We start from the raw sequence: 20,373 nt of genomic DNA on the forward strand, positions 1-20,373 counted from the left end.
GTAGTGATATTTTTTTTCACTGTTTGATCAAAGGAAATACATCAGTTGTTCTAAGGAGGCAAGCTTTTTATGACACTAATTCTGATGGGATTCTGTTGTATGGCTTTGTTTTAACTTTCTTGCATGGCTTGATACTTCATTCCTTTAGGAGATGCTAATGTACCCCTGCTCTCTTCCTCTCATTTAGGTGAAGTACAAGGAGAACTATGAAAAGTCCAGAGGGAAACTCATTGGGGCTAAGGGTGCCCAGGGGGATTCGCAAATGAGCCACTCACTGCAAATGTCCAAGCTGCAGAGTGAACTGGAGTACAAGAAGGGATTCGAGGACACCAAATCCCAGTGCCACGTCCCCCTGGACATGATCCACCTCGTGCATGCCTGCAAGGCTCAGCACTTAGCCACAGACATAGGCTACAAGACGGCATCCCATCACTTTACAGCTTTGCCCACAGACATGAAGGTGGAATGGGCCAAGAAGGCTTACGGTTTACAGAGTGATGTAAGCTCTGTGTGTGGGTTTATGTGTGTGTGTGCTGGTGTTGGTGCCAGGGTTTTCCCAGACCCTTCAGGACATCATTTATTCTCTGAGATACCTGTTTCTGGATCCCTAAGTGGAACCATTTTAGCTTCCTAGTGCTTTAACTTTTACTCAAACTATGCCCATTTTAGATTCTATACTACCAAAAAAAAATCATACAGCTACTCCTTTCTTCTTGGAATTCTGATCTACATATGTTTTCCGTATTTCTTTTTCTTGCAGGGCGGGGTGGGAGGCACGTATTTGTGACCTTCTTAACTGTGGCCTGCTCTTGCATCCCTGGTACTCATTCTAACGTTGGTAGTCCCATTTTTAGAAAGGGCACCTTGCTAATCGTCAACAACCCTCTCCCCTTTCTCGTTATATTCTTTCATCTTCGGTTGACTCTTGCAAGAGAAAGTGGGTGAACTGAACAGGCAGGTCAGTTGCAACCAGACTGTCACACATGGGCGTGGGGTGGAGGCAGCGCAGATACACCCTTCCAGGTAGAGCTCTTTCCGGATCGAGAGGTGATATGCTAGCTTTAGAGACGTGTCCACTTCAATGGCTTTCCATTAAAAGTACTCCTTCAATGGCAAGGGAAAAAATGAGAACTACCCCCCCGCCCCGCACCGAGCTTCCTAAGAAGGAATTGGCACCGTGGGAAGCCTCGAATGTCTTGTGATATTCCCTCAAATAGCTCCCCACCTGGGTTCTGTTGTGAATTCTCATTTTCTTCTCCCCTGCACGTCATTTTAAACAAGAAACCAGGGAAAGCAGACAACGACGACGGGCTCCTTCCGGAGGTCTGCGTGGCCTGGAATGAGGGATGCCGCTCATTTGGCTCCTGCGGCCCCACCCCCAATAGTGTCGGGCGGGGCCCAAGCCGCCGGCAGCAGGGCGGCTCCAATTAAGCGGGAAATTAATTTGCATTCTGGAGCCCTACCTGTGACTGTGCAGAAATAGATAAGACAAAAGTGGCATCTAATTTGACTCAGCTGGCACCAAGGCGACATCGGGGAGCTGTTAACAGCCCTTTAAATGTCCGCACACCAACAATGGCCTGCCTTTTTTTTTTTTTCTTTCCTTTCTCCTTTGTCAGAACCAATACAGGGCAGATGTGAAGTGGATGAAAGGCACGGGCTGGGTCGCCACCGGGTCATTAAATGTGGAGCAGGCGAAGAAGGCAGGAGAACTCATTAGCGAGGTGAGATTCCCTGACAGCATGCAGCAGGCCTGGCTGCATTAGGCGTGCGGCATTTCTGGATAAAATTAAAATAATTTCCACTCAAAAGGCAAAGAAAAAGGCAAAGCTACATGAAAGGCCTCAAAACCCAGACTAAGGCCGGTAATTAGAGGGAAACTACATACCAAACACACCCCAGTGGGGGCCCAGAGAGCCCTGGCCAAAACAAAGTGGGTGCCAAATGGTATTATGAATAATAATGACAATCAAACAGAGCTCAATTGCTACCCACCAACTTACCTTTTTAATGAAGCAACACGGGACAGATGATAAAAAGATACATTTATTGCACCTAGAAAGCCCTTTTGTGACTTCACGCACATTTTCTCCCTCTTTCTTTCCGCAGCAGGCAGTGTAAACAGTTTTTGAATATTCATGTGGTGTCGAACACGTGACACGGTTCTGGTTCTTTTTTTTTTTTTTTTTTTTTGCGGTACGCGGGCTTCTCACCATTGTGGCCTCTCCCGTTGCGGAGCACAGGCTCCGGACGCGCAGGCCCAGCGGCCATGGCTCACAGGCCCAGCCGCTCCGCCGCATGTGGATCTTCCCGGACTGGGGCACGAACCCGTGTCCCCCGCATCGGCAGGCGGACTCTCAACCACTATGCCACCAGGGAAGCCCGGTTCTGGTTCTTTTTTGTTGGAGGGTCTCATTTCTATTTGACTCTCACTCCTGTCTACTTGCAGCCACCCTCGCTGGCCCCGAAGGCTTAGGAAAGGAGCCCTTTCCTCGCATTTTAGGGCAGTATCCTTGAGTAGATCTTTTAAAGATTCGATCAGGGTTTCTCAACCTTGGCCCTGTGGACGTTTTGATAATTCTGTGCTGTGGGGCTGTCCTGGGCCTTGTAGGATGTTTGGCAGCATCCCTGCCCTCTATGCACTAGATGCTAATGGTACTATTTCCCATTATACGCATCACTTAGACTTCGAGATGATTCCTTCATGCATCGAAGTCTGGCATCCAAGGGACCTTTTTGGAACCATTTTTCCCACGGATGTCTTAATCTTCTACCACATGTTGCAAACTTATTCAACAGATTTGCTTATCTTCCGTGCTTTATACTAGTCCTCAAACTTCAGGAAGGCAAGACATCTTTCAGCAACTTTTCCCAACCATCTCATTCCAGTATGACACATTTCCAGTTTAGTGTCCAATTGGATTGGCCTCTAAATTTTCAGACAGAATGCCAGGCACCATGAAAGAGCCACAAATGCACACACACACATCTGTCATTTAAAGCAGGAGTTAGCAAACCTTTTTTTGTAAAGGACCTGGTGGTAAATATTTTTCGTTTTGTGGGCCACACTGCTTCTGTTGTAACTGCTCACCTCTACCATTGTAGCATGATGCAGCCATAGACAATACGTAAATGAACAAACACAACTGTGTTCTAATAAATCTTTATTTACAAAAACAATTGATGGGTCAAATTCAGCTGGATATTGAACTGTCTTCTTAAGACAACCCAGTATACAAATATCCAACCCAATAAATAAGGAAGTGTTTCTAAAATAATTGTTTGATTGGAGAAAAGATATACTTCATAATTCCATTAAGATAGCAACTGTTTTCAGTCTACTAGAACTGTACTTTAATTAAAAAAAAGAATGAATTGAAGCATAATTTTCAGAGTACTTCAAAATGGGTATCTAGGACTTTGTTAGCATTTGAATTTCTTGTAACTTTTTTTTGTTTTTCTCAGTCTCTTTCAAACTGTATGATGACTCCTTTCAATAATAGCACCCTTTTTCTTATAACACTTATAGAATTATTGTGTATGTTAACTGAACTGGTTTCTAAAGTGATTAGATAATGTACAGTCACTGACTTAAATGCAAGGGTTTTGACTCTGGTAATCTCTGCCCAATTCTTTTGTGGAAGGAAAATAGAAAGCTTCAACTGATAAATGTAACTGTGAGTGTTCTTTCTTGCTTGGGAGATCCGAACTAAAATATGTAAACAACTGCAAGACAGTATTTGAAGGCCATATAAAAAATCCTTTACTAAGTGTGTATCCTCTAGTATTTTACTGGTATAACCTAATTTTGAGATGTTTTCTTTGCACCAGGTAGAAATACTTTAATGTTAATTGACATGAGGTTATTCTTAAATTGAAACAAATATTAACCTGAAGGCACCTAGGATATAAAGATGGAGGAAGCCGAATAATAATTATGTTCACAAATTCACTCTAATCTCAAGCAACCTATGATTTTCTCTTTCAAATGGCATGAAAGAACAGCACAAAATTCACAGCTTTGATCTTTTTCTGCTCAACAGAAGAAGTACCGTCAGCATCCAGATGCTTTGAAGTTTACCAGTATTAAAGACACTCCGGAGATGGTCCAGGCCAGAATTAGTTACACCCAAGCAGTGGATGTAAGCGATAATGTATATACATTATGACTCTAAGAGTGGGCTCTTCTTTCAACCCTGCGATTGAAGCCCAGGGGTTCTTGGCTTGCTCCTTCTGTTGTTCTAAGGATGAAGGAGCTTCTTATCCTTTGCTGAGGGCTCACCTTAGTGGCGGTGCCTCCTCATCAGGATGTAGATGGGATGTTACCGCTGCTCTTAGGATGCCAAGGAGGGCTCCACCACCCCACTGCCCCATGCTTTCACTCCTTCCCATTTGCATGTCTCCAGGATTTGTCTGTGGTCGAGGTCTTTTCCCCTCTCCTTTTGTTTTGAAGCATTGTTTTCAGAAATGGGACTTTTGGGCAAAATTCTTAGTAATTATAACACCTAGGAATTAGAATGCTTAGGGCTTCTTGGGACACACGGCAGGAATTCTTGCTTTCCGAATTCTCCCAAAGACTTTGAAAAGGATTTGGGTCTGATTTATGTACATTAGACTAACTTTCAAGCCATTTCCCATATTCCCTTTATAAAACGGAGCAAAGATCTGGCCTTTTGCCCTCTCAGTGCAGGGTTCCTTGTAAACTAGACGGAATGTTGAGGTCCTCTAAAATTTCATGTTAAGACATGGATTAGCCCTGGTCGGCTGATTCTACTGAGAGGGGCCCCCAGGTCATTGCGCAGGGTGGACATGCCTTTTAAATATCTTCAGACCATTTAACTTGCCATGAGGGAAACTGACAAAACTTGGTGGGGAGGGGTTTCAAAATGTCTCCCTTGCTTCCCAGTTGAACAAATTATTCCTGTTATGCCTTATTCGACAGGCATTCTGAGATGGCTTGAGTGCCTGTCAGAATATGTTATGGGATGATTTACAAACTTATGGGTTTAGAAATGTATAATTTCTTGACAATCACCCCTTCCGAAGCAAATTTAATTCTGAGAAACATAGATGGTCAAACAAGAACTTTTGTATGGAAAAAAAAAGAGAAAATAGCTGCTTTTTTCCTTATCCTAACCAACTCTAGGGGGCACTGCTGTGATACGTAGAAACTTGGACACATCTAATAAGATTTGGGATGGAAAAGCCAGGTTTAGAAACTTTCTCTGGTGGCAGATGCCAACTCCATGTGTCATTGCTAACTACTAGAATTATCATAAGCCCAGATAAGAGTTCTAGATGAATAGCGCCCCAGATCCACCCAGGAAACGTTTATTAGCACAAGATTCCTTGAGATGGCAGGAGGGGAGGAGGGTAGAAAGAAGGTCCAGAGAAAATCTCGCCTGTGGAATAGCCATTTTCTCTTGTGCCTGCTGGATTTTGATGTCCTCTCTCCTAGCTTATAGTTAATAACGAAATTACTAGATGTTAACCAGCCATCATTTTCTCATTTGACACCCATCTCAGCAGTATGCTACCAGTGGAGTACTAACTGAGAGGAAAGGTTCAGCCTGTCATGTTCTGGGCTGGGAACTAGAACTCCGGAGGGAATGAAGTGCATGTCACCGCGCTTAGCCGTACGAGCCAGGGAGGGGCAGGGCGCCCAAGATCTTGTCTCTATGCGGAGGTGGCAGCTGCAGTGCCCTTGTCTCCTGGAGTGTAACTTGGCTGATGGCTGTATGGGGGAGGCTTCTGGGTTTAATGCAAAACCTCTCTCCATCCACAGAGGTTATACAGGGAACAAGGAGAAAACGTAAAGCATCATTACACACAGACAGCAGATCTCCCTGAAGTCCTGCTGGCCAAGCTGAATGCCATGAATATCAGTGAGGTGAGGCTGATGGAGGGGGGGCTGGTTTTTTTTTTTTTTTTTTTTTTTATCGCCGAGCTGTGAAGCAGCGTCACAACTCCACCACTGGACTTCAAAGGTGTTGCCATCAACACCTGAAACTTTCTGTGAATCCAGGGCACTAGGCAATTCCTCTTCTTTGGCTAGTTCAGCAGCCTCTGCCATTTACTTCTAAGACCTTTCTCTTCAACTTCCCTATCCAGTCCTCACCAGCCTAGCATATAACCTGACTTCCTAACCCAGCAAGGAATTGAGGCCACTGGGTATACGTGACAGAAATCCCTGACCACCCTTCCCCAAGATTTCCTATTTGTATTCCTATATCTTCTCCCACCTCCAGTATCAGACATATTTACTGCTTATTACTGCTGTGAAAAGTACCACAAACGTAGTGGCTGAAAAACGACACAGATTTATTCTTATACAGTTCCAGAGGTCAGAAGTCCAAAAGGAGTCTGACAGGGCTAAAATCAAGATATCAGTAGAGCTACTTTCCTCCGAAGAATCCAAGAAAGAATCAATTCCTTGGCTCTTCTGGCTTCTGGTGGCACCAGCATTCATTGGTTTATGGCCACGTCACCAAATCACTGCTTACATGGACACAATTGGGGGGCTGGTTTTAATTACTGGAGGTCCAGGGACCTGCACAGTCGTACTGCATCCCATGCTCAGAAGCATCCTGTTCTTCCCCACTTGGTTTAATGCTCTGCTGTCACCATGTTGAAATTTGTTAAGATTTCTGAACAAGGGGCCCTATGTTTTCCTTTGCATTGGGCCCTGCAAATTATGTCGCTGGTCCTGCAGAAGAATCAAGCTCATTGATAAGGATGAGACTAGGAGAACTTCCTTAGTGCAAAGGACATTGGTACTGAGGGGCTGGAATATGGGAGCATCAGAATATAGATGAAGACATCCAGCCAAAGAGAGACTTGGGAGACTTAACTGTTCCCTTCCATCCTCCCTATCAGCACCCACTTTCCTCTTCTTCAGTAGAGACAGTCGTTCCTCTTTATTCTCCATCAAGAGCTGTGCACACTCAGCCTCATGCCTCCTCCTTCCCGTCAACTGCTGCTCAGAGCGATCTGGTTCTGACGCCAAAGCTCTTGCTTTTTAAACCCACCCCCACGGCTCTCCCCTCCAGGGGTGGACATAAGGCAGGATCCAACTCTTTGTTGGTTTTTGCTAAGCCACAGTGATCTCTCACTGGGGGAAAAAGACTCCACAAGAAACCAGATTCTCGTTTTGATAATGGGAGTTCAGGAAACCACCAGGTCACAGGAGGGTCTTTACTGGTGCACATCTTCTCGACAGACGCGTTACAAGGAATCCTGGAGCAAACTTCGAGACGGTGGCTATAAACTGAGATTGGATGCCATTCCGTTCCAGGCAGCGAAGGCTTCTGGTGAAATCATAAGTGATGTAAGCCTCCACCTCCCTTCCTAGGACAATGTTTAATCCTCACCAATTTTTATTCCCTTTGCCCCTAACCCCTGCCTTCTTTTGCCTGTGGATAACATCCTCTGCTCTCCCAACTGACTGTGAGAAAGAACATACCTTATTACAACAACAGCAAAAATCCCCCAGCCAGGGTACAAAGCTGATGCTGGACTGTAAATATGGACACCCGGCAGATGAAATGCACCCTCCACCAAGCGCTTTCCTAAAGCAAGTCCACGTGAAGGGACTGTTAACAATGTACCCACCGTCCTCCAGTGTGGGCGGCCCAAGCACTCTCATGTCCTGCCATTTCATATCCCAGCTCTTTAGTCATTGGGAGGCTTGCATATGAAAGAATAGGCCTTTTGACGACTCCCGCGCCTTTTCTTTTAACTCACCCAGTTACTGTCAAAAGAACAAAACATTTTCACCCAATACCCACCTCTTCCATTCCGTGTCCCTTGTCCCCGAGCTGTTACTCTCTCCCGCTCTCTTTCCCTTTAGTACAAATACAAAGAGGCATTTGAGAAAATGAAAGGGCAGATGCTCGGCTCCCGGAGCTTGGAAGATGATATCAGCCTTGCGCATTCAGTGTACGCGAGCTCTCTGCAAAGCCAAGTAAGTGGGAGAGAACACAGTGGAGCTGGGGCCCCCCCACCTAATGACGCACAGCCGACAGATGTCCTGTGTCCTTCCGGTTGAGGGTATTGACTCTGTCCTAGCTAGCTAGGTGGTGTGGTCAGGTCCCTTGGCCCCTCTGGGCTTCAGGTTCTTCCTCAGTCAAGTGAGAGATAGGACTACTTGACCCCTTAGCTCCCTTCCAGGCTGGAATTTGATCAGTGACCACACATGGGGGCCTGTGGGCTGGATTTGGACTGCAGAGGTGTTCTGTTGGGTCTGCAGAGCGAATTAATGGCAAACCTTGCAAAACGGAAAACTTTACATAAAAGTTTTAGACTTCTGTGCAGAAGCCAGACCTGGATTCCTCAAGGCTGCTGTTGAAGTTGATTGCTGAGAGCCCCATTCAGAAGGGATCTGTACTCTCCTAGTCATGCAGCCAACCCCTCCTCCCCCCCTTCCTCCTTCACTCATTTTTGCTAACTGTCTGGCCTCTGGTGGCATCTGAGTTTGTACCCCTTGATTTGACCCCCTGGATGCTGGCACGTGTGTGTATACAGTATCTCCTTGCCCGTACATGAGTTGGCTAATGGCTGTGATGACATAGAATATGTGTCCAACGTGTAACAGAGGACTAAACATTTTACATGCAGTGTCTCATTTAACCATCGACTTATTTCTAGGAGCATCACTTGTTCATCCTGGTTACTGATAAGGAAACCTAGACTCTGAGTGTCTCAGTCCCTTGCCCAAGGTCAGCTTGCAAGGGCCAGACTAGAGCGTGCGGCTAGCTCGCCATCGCGTGCTCTTTCCACAGTCTCACACGTTCTCGCCTCTTTTGTCCTCTGCCTCAGTTTCCCTCTTTCTAACACTTCTCTCCGCTTTCGGTACTGGGGCGGGATTGGACATGAATTGTCCTTGGCTGTATGCTAGGGGTGGGGAGGGTGTGCGGAGGTGGGGGTGGGAGGTTAGGGACGAGTGGCTGGAGCTTGGAGGGCAGTGGGAAGGGTGGAGGAAGGGGCGGTGCTTATGCATCTGATTCCCCAGGAAGCCCAGAGTGAGCTTTGTGGACCTTCAAACGCTCCTCCGAGGACTGGGGCGGAGCTTGAGGTCTGGAAATGGGCCTCTCCCGTCCTCCCCGAGGATGCGTGTTGCGCTCTTGGGAATACCCATCCCTCAGAACTGGCTTTTCAAGCATCTGCCCAGTGCTCCTGGCTCCCAGGTTTACTGGGATGTCATCTGATGTTTGAAGAAGCTCTCCGTTACCTAGCATGAGAGGAGAACCCCTGTCGGAGCTTGAGAGGGTGATGGGGAGAAAGCGTGTGGAGCAGGCGGCGGCTTAGCCATGTGCCTTCTTGCCTCTGGAAAATGGGAAGATCTAAGGACCTGAGCAAGGCAACCACTGACATTATATCTGTCCCTTGAACTTCTGTATTTTCCCCAAGTAGGGGAACCATGGGCCTTGATCATCCAAGAGCTGGAGGTGGTGAATGGCAGGACCTGGAGACAAGCCCTGCTTGTTAAGCCAGTTGCTGCAAGAAAGGAGCACTGGCCCTGCCAGGAAAGCCTCCTGGGCTCACCTGGGACAATCACGTCGCATTGCTCTCCCTCGTGGTCCTGATGCAAATGGCGGCTTTGAAATAGCTGCTATTGATCTGTCTGCCCATCTAGGTGAATTACAGGAAAGGCTTTGAACACTCAAAGGCACAGTTCCATCTGCCACTGGACATGGTAACACTGGTGCATGCCAAGAAGGCTCAGACCCTGGCCAGCGACCAGGACTACCGACACCCACTCCCCCAGTATACTTCCTTGGCCGAGGACCTGAGGCTCAGCTGTGCCAAGAGAGCTCACAAGTTGCAGAGTGAGGTAAGGGGACCGGGCCTCTCTCTCCAGGCTCTTTTCCTCTTAGATTTGACCGTGAGGCAGTGACCCACAGACTGCTGATGGCTTAGTGGGGCTTCCAGAGATGAGGAATCCCGTACCTGGGTTCTCTTTTAAAGCACTGCCCTGGTTGTTCCTGCCTTGCTCTTCATAAGCACAATTGCACAGATCTATTAACAACAACAACAGCAGTTTACCGAGTACTTCTGCTGAATTCCAAGCATTGTGTTTTCAGGCATTATCTCATTTAATCCTCCAAATAACCCTATATCGATAGTCTTTATCCCCATTTTACAGAGGAACTGTAGTGAGTCTCAAAGAAGTTAAATAGCTCATGCAAGATCATAAAACTATAAATGAGAAAGTGGGTGCTGGGACTTGGATAATGTCCAAGGAAGATGCTTTCAAGGCTCATGGTTTTGCATGTTCGAGACTTGCCAGCGGTGTTGCCTCTGGCCCCAGCTTGAGCTGGGGGTTCTTCTTGGTGCATCATCTGTTCCCGGGCCACCCAGCTTCAGAAGAGGCCTGAGATCTGCTGGGAGACTTGCTCAGAGCCCCTTTGGAACTGACCCACTTCAGGCAGAGGAGAGTGTTGGGCAGAGGGCAGGAAAATAAGGGTCCCAGAGACCCTTCCTGAATCCTCCCAAGGAGTCTTGGAGGCCTTCACGCCCCCACCCCCCACCCCAATGAGGGCATTTCTAGCTCATGCCACCTGTTTTCTGAAGCAGGCAGGCCCAGGAGCATTGGGAAGCATTGGAGGATTTCCTCACTCCCAAGGAGATACAGAGTGTGTCTTCCCAACAGGCAGCAGCATCCTTTTTGGTACTCGCCTCATCTCCCAGCTTTGCCACGTTTCCATGCCGGGAGATTTGCAAGTAACGGGTCTCTGCTGGAACATAAAACAGCCCCCCCAAAACCCGCTTTCTGGTTTGGCAGAGCCTGAGAGCTGAGCGGTGCTCAGATCCGGGTTACTGTTGTCCACTGGAATTTTCCGCCTGTGCACAGCGTTTACTAAGTGACATAAACTGTCAGGAACCCGACAGCAGGTGGAGGAATGAGGGAGCAGCCTCGCTCAGCTCAGGGGCCCGTTTGTCACTTGAGCAGAGCCCTGGCTTCCCCTGCCTCTCGTTGCCATAGCAATTGGAAGGCAGCATGCACGGGGGCGCCTCAGTGGCCGAAGGGGAGTGAACTCGGGGCCCCCTTTAAACTGTCAGCCCAGACCCCTCAGGTACTCACACCACCTCCACCCGCACAGACTCAGGCCTTTGCCAGATTATTCTGGATTCATGTATTAGTTCTTTCTTAACCCATGATTAATTAATGCCGCCTTCTGCTGCTGGGTTTTGTTTTGAAGACCCATTAAACCATTTCCACATTTGCCCCCAGACAACTGACTCTCTAACCACAATCCGCTCCAGCGTTTATTTTTTGATAGCCCACATTAAAATAAAAATCCACCAAGCATCCCTCTAACAGCTACGGAGACAAGTGACAGCAGAATTATTTTCTTCTGACCTACATTTTTGTTTCCCTAATGAGCATTTAAGAAAGAAGCGTGTGTGTGTTTACTGAGTGTGATGTATCTGGAGAGACTGCTTTGGCCTTGAGTTCTAATTATGATGCTGTCTGTCGTGGGTCCTTCCTCATTCTGCGAGCTTGGCTTTTCTGATTCCTCGTGTTGTTCCTTGTAGAATTTGTACCGGTCAGACCTGAACTTCATGCGAGGCGTTGCCTGTGTCATTCCAGGCACGTTAGACATTGAAGGGAGAAAGAGAGCCTCTGAACTCATCAGTGAGGTAACCAGAGACCCAGGACGGGTTGGGGGTGTCAAGTATATTCCACGGTAGAGGTTACCCAACAATCTGTTTGTTTTTTACTAAAGCCAGTTAGATGCTACACTGTTAGCAGTGGCAACTCACCCAGCCTCTCTCCTTACTCCCTTCTCCATTCACACTGGATGCCGTTTAAGACAGCTTTGCAGATCTCGAGCCAGTTCCTATATTAACATATAAGAATTATTTGCTGGATCCTAAGATGTACTTTCCTAGGGTCCCTTTGAAGAGTGGCTCGTGGTACAATGAAAAGAGGGCGGGCTTTGGAGACACATGTAGTGACTGAAATTCCAGGCCAGTACTCATTTGCTGTGTGACCTCAAGCCAGTCACCTGCCTTCTCTGAGCCTCAACCTCTTAATCAGTCAAATGGGAATACTCAGACCTCTCTCATTTAGTTTTTGGGAGGATCAGCACTCATCTAAACACTGTGCTTCTCTGGGGGCTGTATATGAAATGGTTGCTATAAGCTTGGTGATAACTTCTTGGTAAATTACAGAAGTCTGGAATTCTAAGCTCTTTGAACTCCTGAGGAATCTTACCCACCCCTGGGAGGGCTCTGGGATTTCCATTCACGGTAGATAGGCATAACAGAAGGCACTGCAAGCAAAAGGCGGTCAGCATCCAGCCTGGGTGCCTCAGAATGGCTTACGCATTGATTAGAAGCTCTGAGCAAGCGGAATTGGCCTCACTGTGGGAGTTGAGATTTAATTTTGTGCTTTGCTTTTCCAGTGAAATCTCTAAAGCGAGTGGTTTCTAAACCTCATGGTGCATCAGAATCCCCTTTGGAACTTAAAAAAAGTACAGAGCCCACTGACGATTTACTGAATCCCATCCCCTGGGGTGGCGTGCAGGCATGTGGATTATTTTAAGCTGCACGGTTGTTTCTGGTGCGCCCCCAAAGCTGAGGAGCCCAGGGTTTCCATCAAACAAGACGTGAATTTCTCTAGTCGTGTTCACGTTCGTAGCAAAGGACTAGATCTCCCTTTCCCATTGATAAGTATCTGATTCCATCCGTCCTCTCCTCCTCTCTGCTTCTTCATCCCACTGGCTTCTGAGGTCACAAGAGCAGGGGACGGACTGGATTCTGGGCCACAGACGAGCAGCCTTTGCAAAACGAGGTTTTATAGCTGGTGCTTAATGAGCTCATTCTTCTGCTGCTTTTGCATCTTACCTTGTCTTCTTATTGCCTCTTCTGTGTGAGCTCAGAGTAAATATCGTCAGCATCCCCAGTCACTCAAGTACACGGCCGTGACAGACACTCCCAGCCTCACTCATGCAAAACTCAGCAACCAGATTACAAACGAGGTAAACTCTTCGGATGACTTTGGGATGGGCTTTTTAAAAAACTGCTAGATTGTTAAAAAAATATGTGTGAATATTTGTGGGATTGGCAGGGGTCGGGGGAAGGATGGGTGTTTGCATGGAAAGAAAAGAATGTCATTAGACGGAGCCTCAACAGTTTCCAGAAGGAAAAAAGGCCCAGGAAGAAATTTGGTTTAGTCTGTCATCTCATCCCCCCCAAATGTGGCCACAGACCAACAGCATCAGCATCCCCTGGGAGCTTGTTAGAAATACCAAACCTCAGGCCCGACCCCAGACCCACCGAATCCACACGGTCGTTTAACAAGATCCTCACGGGTTTCCTTTGCACCTGAAAGTTGGAGACGTGCTGGTCTGTCATTCGTCTGTTCTAGCTGGGCAGATATTGGCTAATCATTGCTCCACTGTCATTCTGATGATGGTGATGGGAAGGATTTGTGGTTGTCCGGGGACAGTGATACAGTGGGATGTTTGCCAGGCTTCTTGGTTCTCTGCCTCCTCATCTTCTCACTCACCACTTACCCAATTACCACTTTAATATTCTAGCAGAGGGGTGGGTCCCAGGGGAAAGAATCGCACTCCATAAAATCATCGTTCCAGCCCTACTTCTTCTTAGTGGCCCTCTGACACGTTTGAAATATCGAGTGAGCTTGGCAGAGCATGAAATTTCGTTTTTAAAATTCTCCTTCTGAGTCTAACTTTTCAAAGTCAGTTGAGATTTGGGTATTTATATATTAGTTCCAAGCTTGGAATAAGAAAATCCAGAGGGCTGTGTAGCGTGACATGATCAAGTTAAAATTCCCACTGAACCTTTCTTGCCTGCTTTGTGATTGGGGTGCTGAGGGGTAACAGTGCCTCCTGCAGTGGCCTCTGGCCCTGGAGAACTCAGCAACCACAGACCCAGTTCTCATCACGAGAGCAGATGTTTTCACAACGGTGGAGGCCATGCAGCGCAGCACTGGTGTGAGTCTACCCGTGGGAGGATCCCGGGATTTTAGTAAAGGATGCAGACTGGGGTTTGGGAACCTCCCTTCCAACCAGCAGAGCTTCTCCTAAATTTCCCAGATCTTAGTATTGTCTTTACACTGTGTCCTCAGCAAAAAAAAGTCTGCAATGGGAAGAAACACGATAGTATTCTTTTTTTTTTTTTTTTTTGCGGTACGCGGGCCTCTCACTGTTGTGGCCTCTCCCGTTGCGGAGCACAGGCTCTGGATGCGCAGGCTCAGCGGCCATGGCTCATGGGCCCAGCCGCTCCACGGCATGTGGGATCTTCCCGGACCGGGGCACGAACCCGCTTCCCCTGCATCAGCAGGCGGACTCTCAACCACTGCGCCACCAGGGAAGCCCCACGATAGTATTCTTAAAGGTGTTTTTCTTCCCTCGGCCTATTATTGAGCAAAGTATAGGGAAGGGAGAAAAATATCTTTTCTTTTACCCATCTTAGGTTCTCGGCTGGGACTCTGTAACAAAAGATAGATTAGCAAGAGAAAAGCATACACATTTATGTAATATAAGCTTTAGGTGGTACAGGAGTCTTCACAAGGAAATGGAGACCGGGAGGGAGGGACAGTTAAACCTGAGCATTTTTATTCTAGGTTTGATGAAGAGTGGACAGTTGTGGGAAAATGTGTAGGACAAAAGGGGGTGAGCTAAGGGCAGGAAACTGGGGGACACTTAGCGAGGTCTGTTTGTTCAAATGCCTCTCGGTCCTTCCGAGGTCAGAGATGAGCTTGCTCCTTCCCTGTGTCAGAGGGAGGGCAGCTCCCACAGGAGGGGAGAAGGTCAGAGAGCGGTCTTCCATCTCCTGCTGCTTCCAAATTCCTTCAGCTTAAAATATGCACTATGCCAAGGTACCATATTTTGGGGTAACGTGTCCTGAACCCCATCACAAGCAACTTGCAGTTTCTTCCCCATTCCTTTCACAGCACTCAATTTGACTCATGAAGGACTATCTCTATTGAAAAAAAACATCTTCTCCAGGCTGAAGGTGTACCCGTGACACAGCAAATGGCCTTTTACAAACGTATTTCCCAATTGCAAAGGAGGGAACTCGGGCCCTGCAGAAATGCACAGCACTTACCTTCTTGCCTATTTTTTTTTTTTTTTTTCCTGCCCAGCGCCTCTATAAAGCAGCAGGTGAGGACGCAAGACACCAGTACACGATGACCCTGGGCCTGCCCGAGTTTGTCCGCGCGAAAACAAACGCAGCCAACCTGAGTGATGTAAGCCTTCCCGTTGCTGAGGTTGAGATGCGCTCCAAGGCCACATATGTCTGTGTCTGTGATGGGACCTAACAGTGACCCTGGTGACTTTCACAGAAACTTTAGACAATGTATCTTGTAGACACTCATGTTAAATATACCTTACACAGATGTGTGGATACCTACGTGTCAGAGCCCACTTCCGAGAGGGTGCTAATGAGATTTTCTTTGCAAAGTCGAAAGCTTTTGCGTGTCAGGAATTGGTTCTGGAACACCACACTACAAATAAAAGGGGGTAGCATTTGTTCTTTGAGTCATGTAATTTTTTTTTTTTAAAAGAAGATCTACATGTGTTCCTACCGTAGGCAAAATACAAGGAGTCTTGGCGGAATCTCCGTGTTCAAGGCTACAAGCTGACAATAGACGCCCTCCCCTTCCAGGCGGCTCGGGTCTCTGGAGATATAGCCAGTGATGTGAGTTGAATGATATGACCTTCCATCCGGCCTAATTTCTGTTAACTTCATGTAAAACAATGTCTACAGCTGATTTTCCTGAATTAAAGCAAATCTATCACCATGTGAGACAGGATGTCACCTGCAGAATATATTAGTTATGAATGAGATTCTTTGACGGAGAGAGGGAAAGAAAGGCCCTGTTAATCAGAAGCTAAATGCAGGCAAAAGTCTCTAGCAGGAGGAAGATTACGATTTATTTCTAATTGCGGTGTCTAGGCAACGATCTTCCCGTAATGTGTGAACTGTCTGTTTTCTAACTCCACCCAGAATTAGAAAGAGAACTCACAGTAGAAATTGTAATTCGGCTCTCTGTAGTTTCCCACATCGGCGGTGGGATTTTCAGCTGTGTTTCAGCCACTCTGTTGATAGCATCCATAGCTTTGGGACATGAAGGTGACTTTCTGTTTCCCACAAACAAATCGCAGAAAATGTAGACTTCAAATAAATGGATCCTGTCTTTTGGGTTTGATGTTTTGCCAAGTGCAAGGGGATAAAGCACAAGTTTCTCTTTTACCCTTTTTGATAAATTCCTTTTGGGCACAGGACAAGTAAGGGGAGTGGGCCCCTCACTTTGGTTCTAAGGATCTGGTTTTAATTAGATGGGAGGAAGGGAGCAGTGTTTCTACTGTTCCTCCCCCAGGGAGGATGCATGCTCTCAGGCCAACCTCACTGTGGTTTTTCTTATAATCATCTCCTCCTAGTGTAAGAACAGGTGATTTTCTTACAGTCTGCAAGGAAAACGCACAGATGGAATGTAAGCGTCCCAAATGCCCGCCCCTGACCGCCTGGTCCCCCCCTTCCAGTTTCTCTACAGGCACGACTTTGTGAAGGAGCGAGGGAGGCTGATCGGGGCCCAGAGTGTGAGAGACGACCCCCGGCTCCAGCACTGCCAGCGGATGGGCCGGCTGCAGAGTGAGCTTCAGTACAGGAAGGAGGCAGTGGGCAACAGAGCCCAGTGCCACCTGCCCATGGACATGGTGCCCCTGGTCCACGCCAGGAAGGCCCAGGCCCTCGCCAGCGACCGCGACTACAGGACGCGGTGCCACGAATTCACGGCACTGCCCGAGGACCTGAAGATGGCCTGGGCCAAGAAGGCTCACGCCCTGCAGAGTGAGGTAGGGGGGGTCCGTGGATCACACATCAGTCCCCGACCTTCCTCCTCCCACCAGGCCTGCGTGTAAATCTCTGCTTCTTCCTTAGCCTTTCGGATCCCCCAAACGATTTGCCTGGTCTGTGCCATCTAGGTTGGAATTATTCAATCCATCAACAAATATTTGCTGAGCACCTACTATGTAGCAGGCATCCCTCAAGGCCCTGGGGATACAGCAGTCAACAAAAGAGTCTGAAAATACAACAGTCAAGAAAAGAGTCTTAAAACTCCCGGGGTCATGGAGCTTCCATTCTGTGGGAGGGAGATAAAGTATAAGTGAGATGTGTAGTATGCCAGATGGAGACAAACAGAGCAGGGAAGTTGGCTAGGGGGGTGTGAGTGTGTGTGTGCAACTTAAAATGGGGGTCAGGGTAGTTCTCACTGCAAAAGTGACATTTGAACAAAGCCCCTGAGTGGCATCAGCCTCAGCATATTTGAGGCTGGAGTGAAGCAAGTGTGTGGGTGGGTGAAGAGGATGTCACCGGGGATGGGGATGGGCTCCGAGACAGAGGCTCAGGGCTGGACTGTGTACAGTAGGCATGGTGGTGAGGTGAGGAGAAGGATGGCCCCCAGAGCTGACGCTCTGGCACCCCGGCTGCCGCACTTTGAGGTGGGGGCCACTGCTGCTCCTGTTTCACAGCCGAGGTCACGTGGGAGGGGCCAAGGCAGGACTGGCTCCAGAGCCCACACTCCCAACCCTCCCGCCATCAGGGGCAGAGGGGAGTCACACTTCCTATTATACAGGTGTGGACGCTGAGGCCCAGAGAGAGGAGGTCCGGGCCCACGCAAGGTCATCAAGCCTGGAGGTGGGTAGCGCCAGCCACTGCCCCCGTAGTGGAAGGCTCTGGAGTCAGTCCCAGGCCCTTCCAAGCCTCGGCTCCCTCAGCTGGGCCGGGGCTGTGATGAAAGTGTGGTCACGGTCAGCACTTATAGGGCGCGTGCACGTGGCAGGTTCTGCATCATGCGGCTGTCCGTGCATCGTCTCCCCAGCCCCGCGGCTCCCCTCGGAGGAAGTCACTCTCATGTTAGAGCAGAACTCATGGGACTGTAGTCACATCAGTCCTTATCATCCATATCTGAGTTTCCCAGCTCAGGCGCTTTTGACATTTTGGGCTGGATGCTTTGTTGTGGGGGCCTGTCCTGTGCACTGCAGTGTCCCTGGCCTCTACCCTCTACATCTCACAGCACCCCCTTAGTGTGACAATTAAAAATGTCTCCAAGGCTTCCCTGGTGGCGCAGTGGTTGAGAGTCCACCTGCCGATGCAGGGGACGTGGGTTTGTGCCCCGGTCCGGGGGGATCCCACATGCCACGGAGCGGCTGGGCCGGTGAGCCATGGCGGCTGAGCCTGCGCGTCCGGAGCCTGTGCCCCTCAACGGGAGAGGCCACAACAGTGAGAGGCCTACGTACTGCAAAAAAAAAAAAAAAAAGTCTCCAAATATTGCCAGATGCACCGGGGGACAAATCTGCACCCAGTTGAGGACCCGGTTCTCAGAGTTGAGGGCTGGTCTGTATGATGCACTGAGCGTGGTGCCTTGTCTGTAGGAACACGCCAGTGGGTGTGAGCATTTCGGACTACGTTCTCCACCAAGCCTTCTGATTCTGGTGGCCTTCAGAGAAGTGGCTGCTTCTAGTTTAGTTATATTGCACAGGCAGAGTGTTGTAAACACCTAATGGATGATTAATTGTGACGACGATGATGTGCTTTAATGAACGTCAGGATCGTCTAATTATGCCTCGAGATTTGCTGGAACTGCAGTGTCGTGTTGGGCACCAACCAGCAGAGTGTAGAGCAGGGTGAGCTTATCGGTCCCCACTCAGGGCACGTGGTCACTGAAGCACAGCCCAGGACCCACTTAGAAAGCCTTCCGCTTGCTAGAAGGCCACCCTGAGGTCCAAGAAGGACTCATAGCATGACTTGGTGCCCAGCCTGGGACCCTCTTGTCGGTGGCCTATTCCTGGGGAGAAGAGAAACCTCCTGGGACAGGACAGGTCCTGAGGAAGTTACAGAGGCCACCGGGGAGAGGTCGGGGGCCAAGCTGGAAGCCCAGCTTCGTCACTCACTGGCAGTCCTTCCGCGGCCACTTGGCTTTCTAGGCCTCCATGTCTCCACTGGAACAGCAAAGAGGTTTGATTTAATTGGTGATCTCAGATTTCAGGATTCATAGATTAATGTTTTTGAAAATGTTGGCATCAATATAATGTCAGACTATTTAACTAAGTAAGGAACAATACCAAAAACCAAACCCTACCTCAGACTACCATTTATATCAGTGTTACTTCTGAAAAGAAAGGACTTTTTTTTTTTTTTTTTTTTTGTGGTACGCAGGCCTCTCACTGTTGTGGCCTCTCCTGTTGTGGAGCACAGGCTCCAGACATGCAGGCTCAGCGGCCATGGCTCACGGGCCCAGCTGCTCCGCGGCATGTGGGATCTTCCCGGACCGGGGCACGAACCCGTGTCCCCTGCATCAGCAGGCGGACTCTCAACCACTGACCACCAGGGAAGCCCAAGAAAGGATATTTTAACACTTAAAAAAAAAAAAAAAAAAATGCCGAAGAGGAAGAACAAACTAAGACAGAGGGTCCTTCCCAAGAAACGCTAGTTGGCAATCTTAGATGACATTTTACCAAATGGGATATGTATTAGAATGTTGTGTGCTGAGAAATTATTGCCTCATTGAAAAATGACTGTGTTGTGCTTCCTGCACTGTTTTGAAACTTCAGGTTTGTTAGACTGGGGGGTCTTGGACTCTAAGATGCTGTGAACATTAGACCCGCACAGTGTCCACAGATGGTTCTGAGGCTTTGGTCTTCTCAGAGTCATCACTGAAAATCCAATTCCATGTGGTTATGTTACAGCGAAAAGGAGACAAAGGCTCAATATGAGCTCACTCAGTTCAGCAGAATCTAGGGTAGGAACAGTAGCCCTCAGTAGCCTTCAGCCATTTCTCCTGTCCTCTTCCACCCAGGCCAGAAAGAATGCTGTGGGACTAGGTGCTCACCCCTGGGGAGAAGCTCCTCAGGGCCGTGATTGCTCAAGTCAGGCTAACCTCAGGGATGTATCTAAGACGTGTGCTCCGCCCAGGCCACGCTCCACCACGAATCAGTGCTGGTTCAGTCACCTCTTAGTCTTTCCCAGTCTGCCAGTCCACACTCCCCTCTGTGATCTCATGCGGGGGCTGCAGGGCGTCCTGCAAAGCACAAGCAGGGACAGTCAAGGGGACAGTCCTGGCCCCGCCCTTTATGGCTACCCGGCCTCAGGAGACTCCTTAAGCTCTCCTAGCTTCAGTTTCCCCACCATCACAAATAACAACAACAATAACAATACCTTAAAAGTATGGAATGCTTATCCTGGGTCAGGCATTTGTTTAAATATCTTGCGCAAACCATGTCATGTAGAATCTAGGTAAGTACTGGCATGACTCCCATTTTTACAGTTGCAGTAACTAAGGCACCTGTAATCTTCAGTAACTTGCTTAGGGTCATAAGCTGGCAGGGAAATGACTTG

The 20,373-nt window shown here is 48.3% G+C and overlaps 1 protein-coding gene across 1 annotated transcript in view; it reads left to right on the plus strand.

The window, feature by feature from the left end:
- NRAP (nebulin related anchoring protein) overlaps nt 1-20,373 on the plus strand; it is a 71,594-nt gene that overhangs the window by 39,347 nt on the left and 11,874 nt on the right. The window contains 12 exon segments of the mRNA XM_060101548.1: nt 188-499; nt 1,620-1,724; nt 4,044-4,142; nt 5,786-5,890; nt 7,220-7,327; nt 7,850-7,963; nt 9,635-9,832; nt 11,539-11,643; nt 12,888-12,986; nt 15,119-15,223; nt 15,568-15,675; nt 16,521-16,832. Of these exon segments, the coding sequence (XP_059957531.1) occupies nt 188-499; nt 1,620-1,724; nt 4,044-4,142; nt 5,786-5,890; nt 7,220-7,327; nt 7,850-7,963; nt 9,635-9,832; nt 11,539-11,643; nt 12,888-12,986; nt 15,119-15,223; nt 15,568-15,675; nt 16,521-16,832 (1,770 nt within the window).

This window comes from Mesoplodon densirostris, chromosome 1 (assembly GCF_025265405.1).
Source record: "Mesoplodon densirostris isolate mMesDen1 chromosome 1, mMesDen1 primary haplotype, whole genome shotgun sequence".
Lineage (NCBI taxonomy): Eukaryota > Metazoa > Chordata > Mammalia > Artiodactyla > Ziphiidae > Mesoplodon > Mesoplodon densirostris.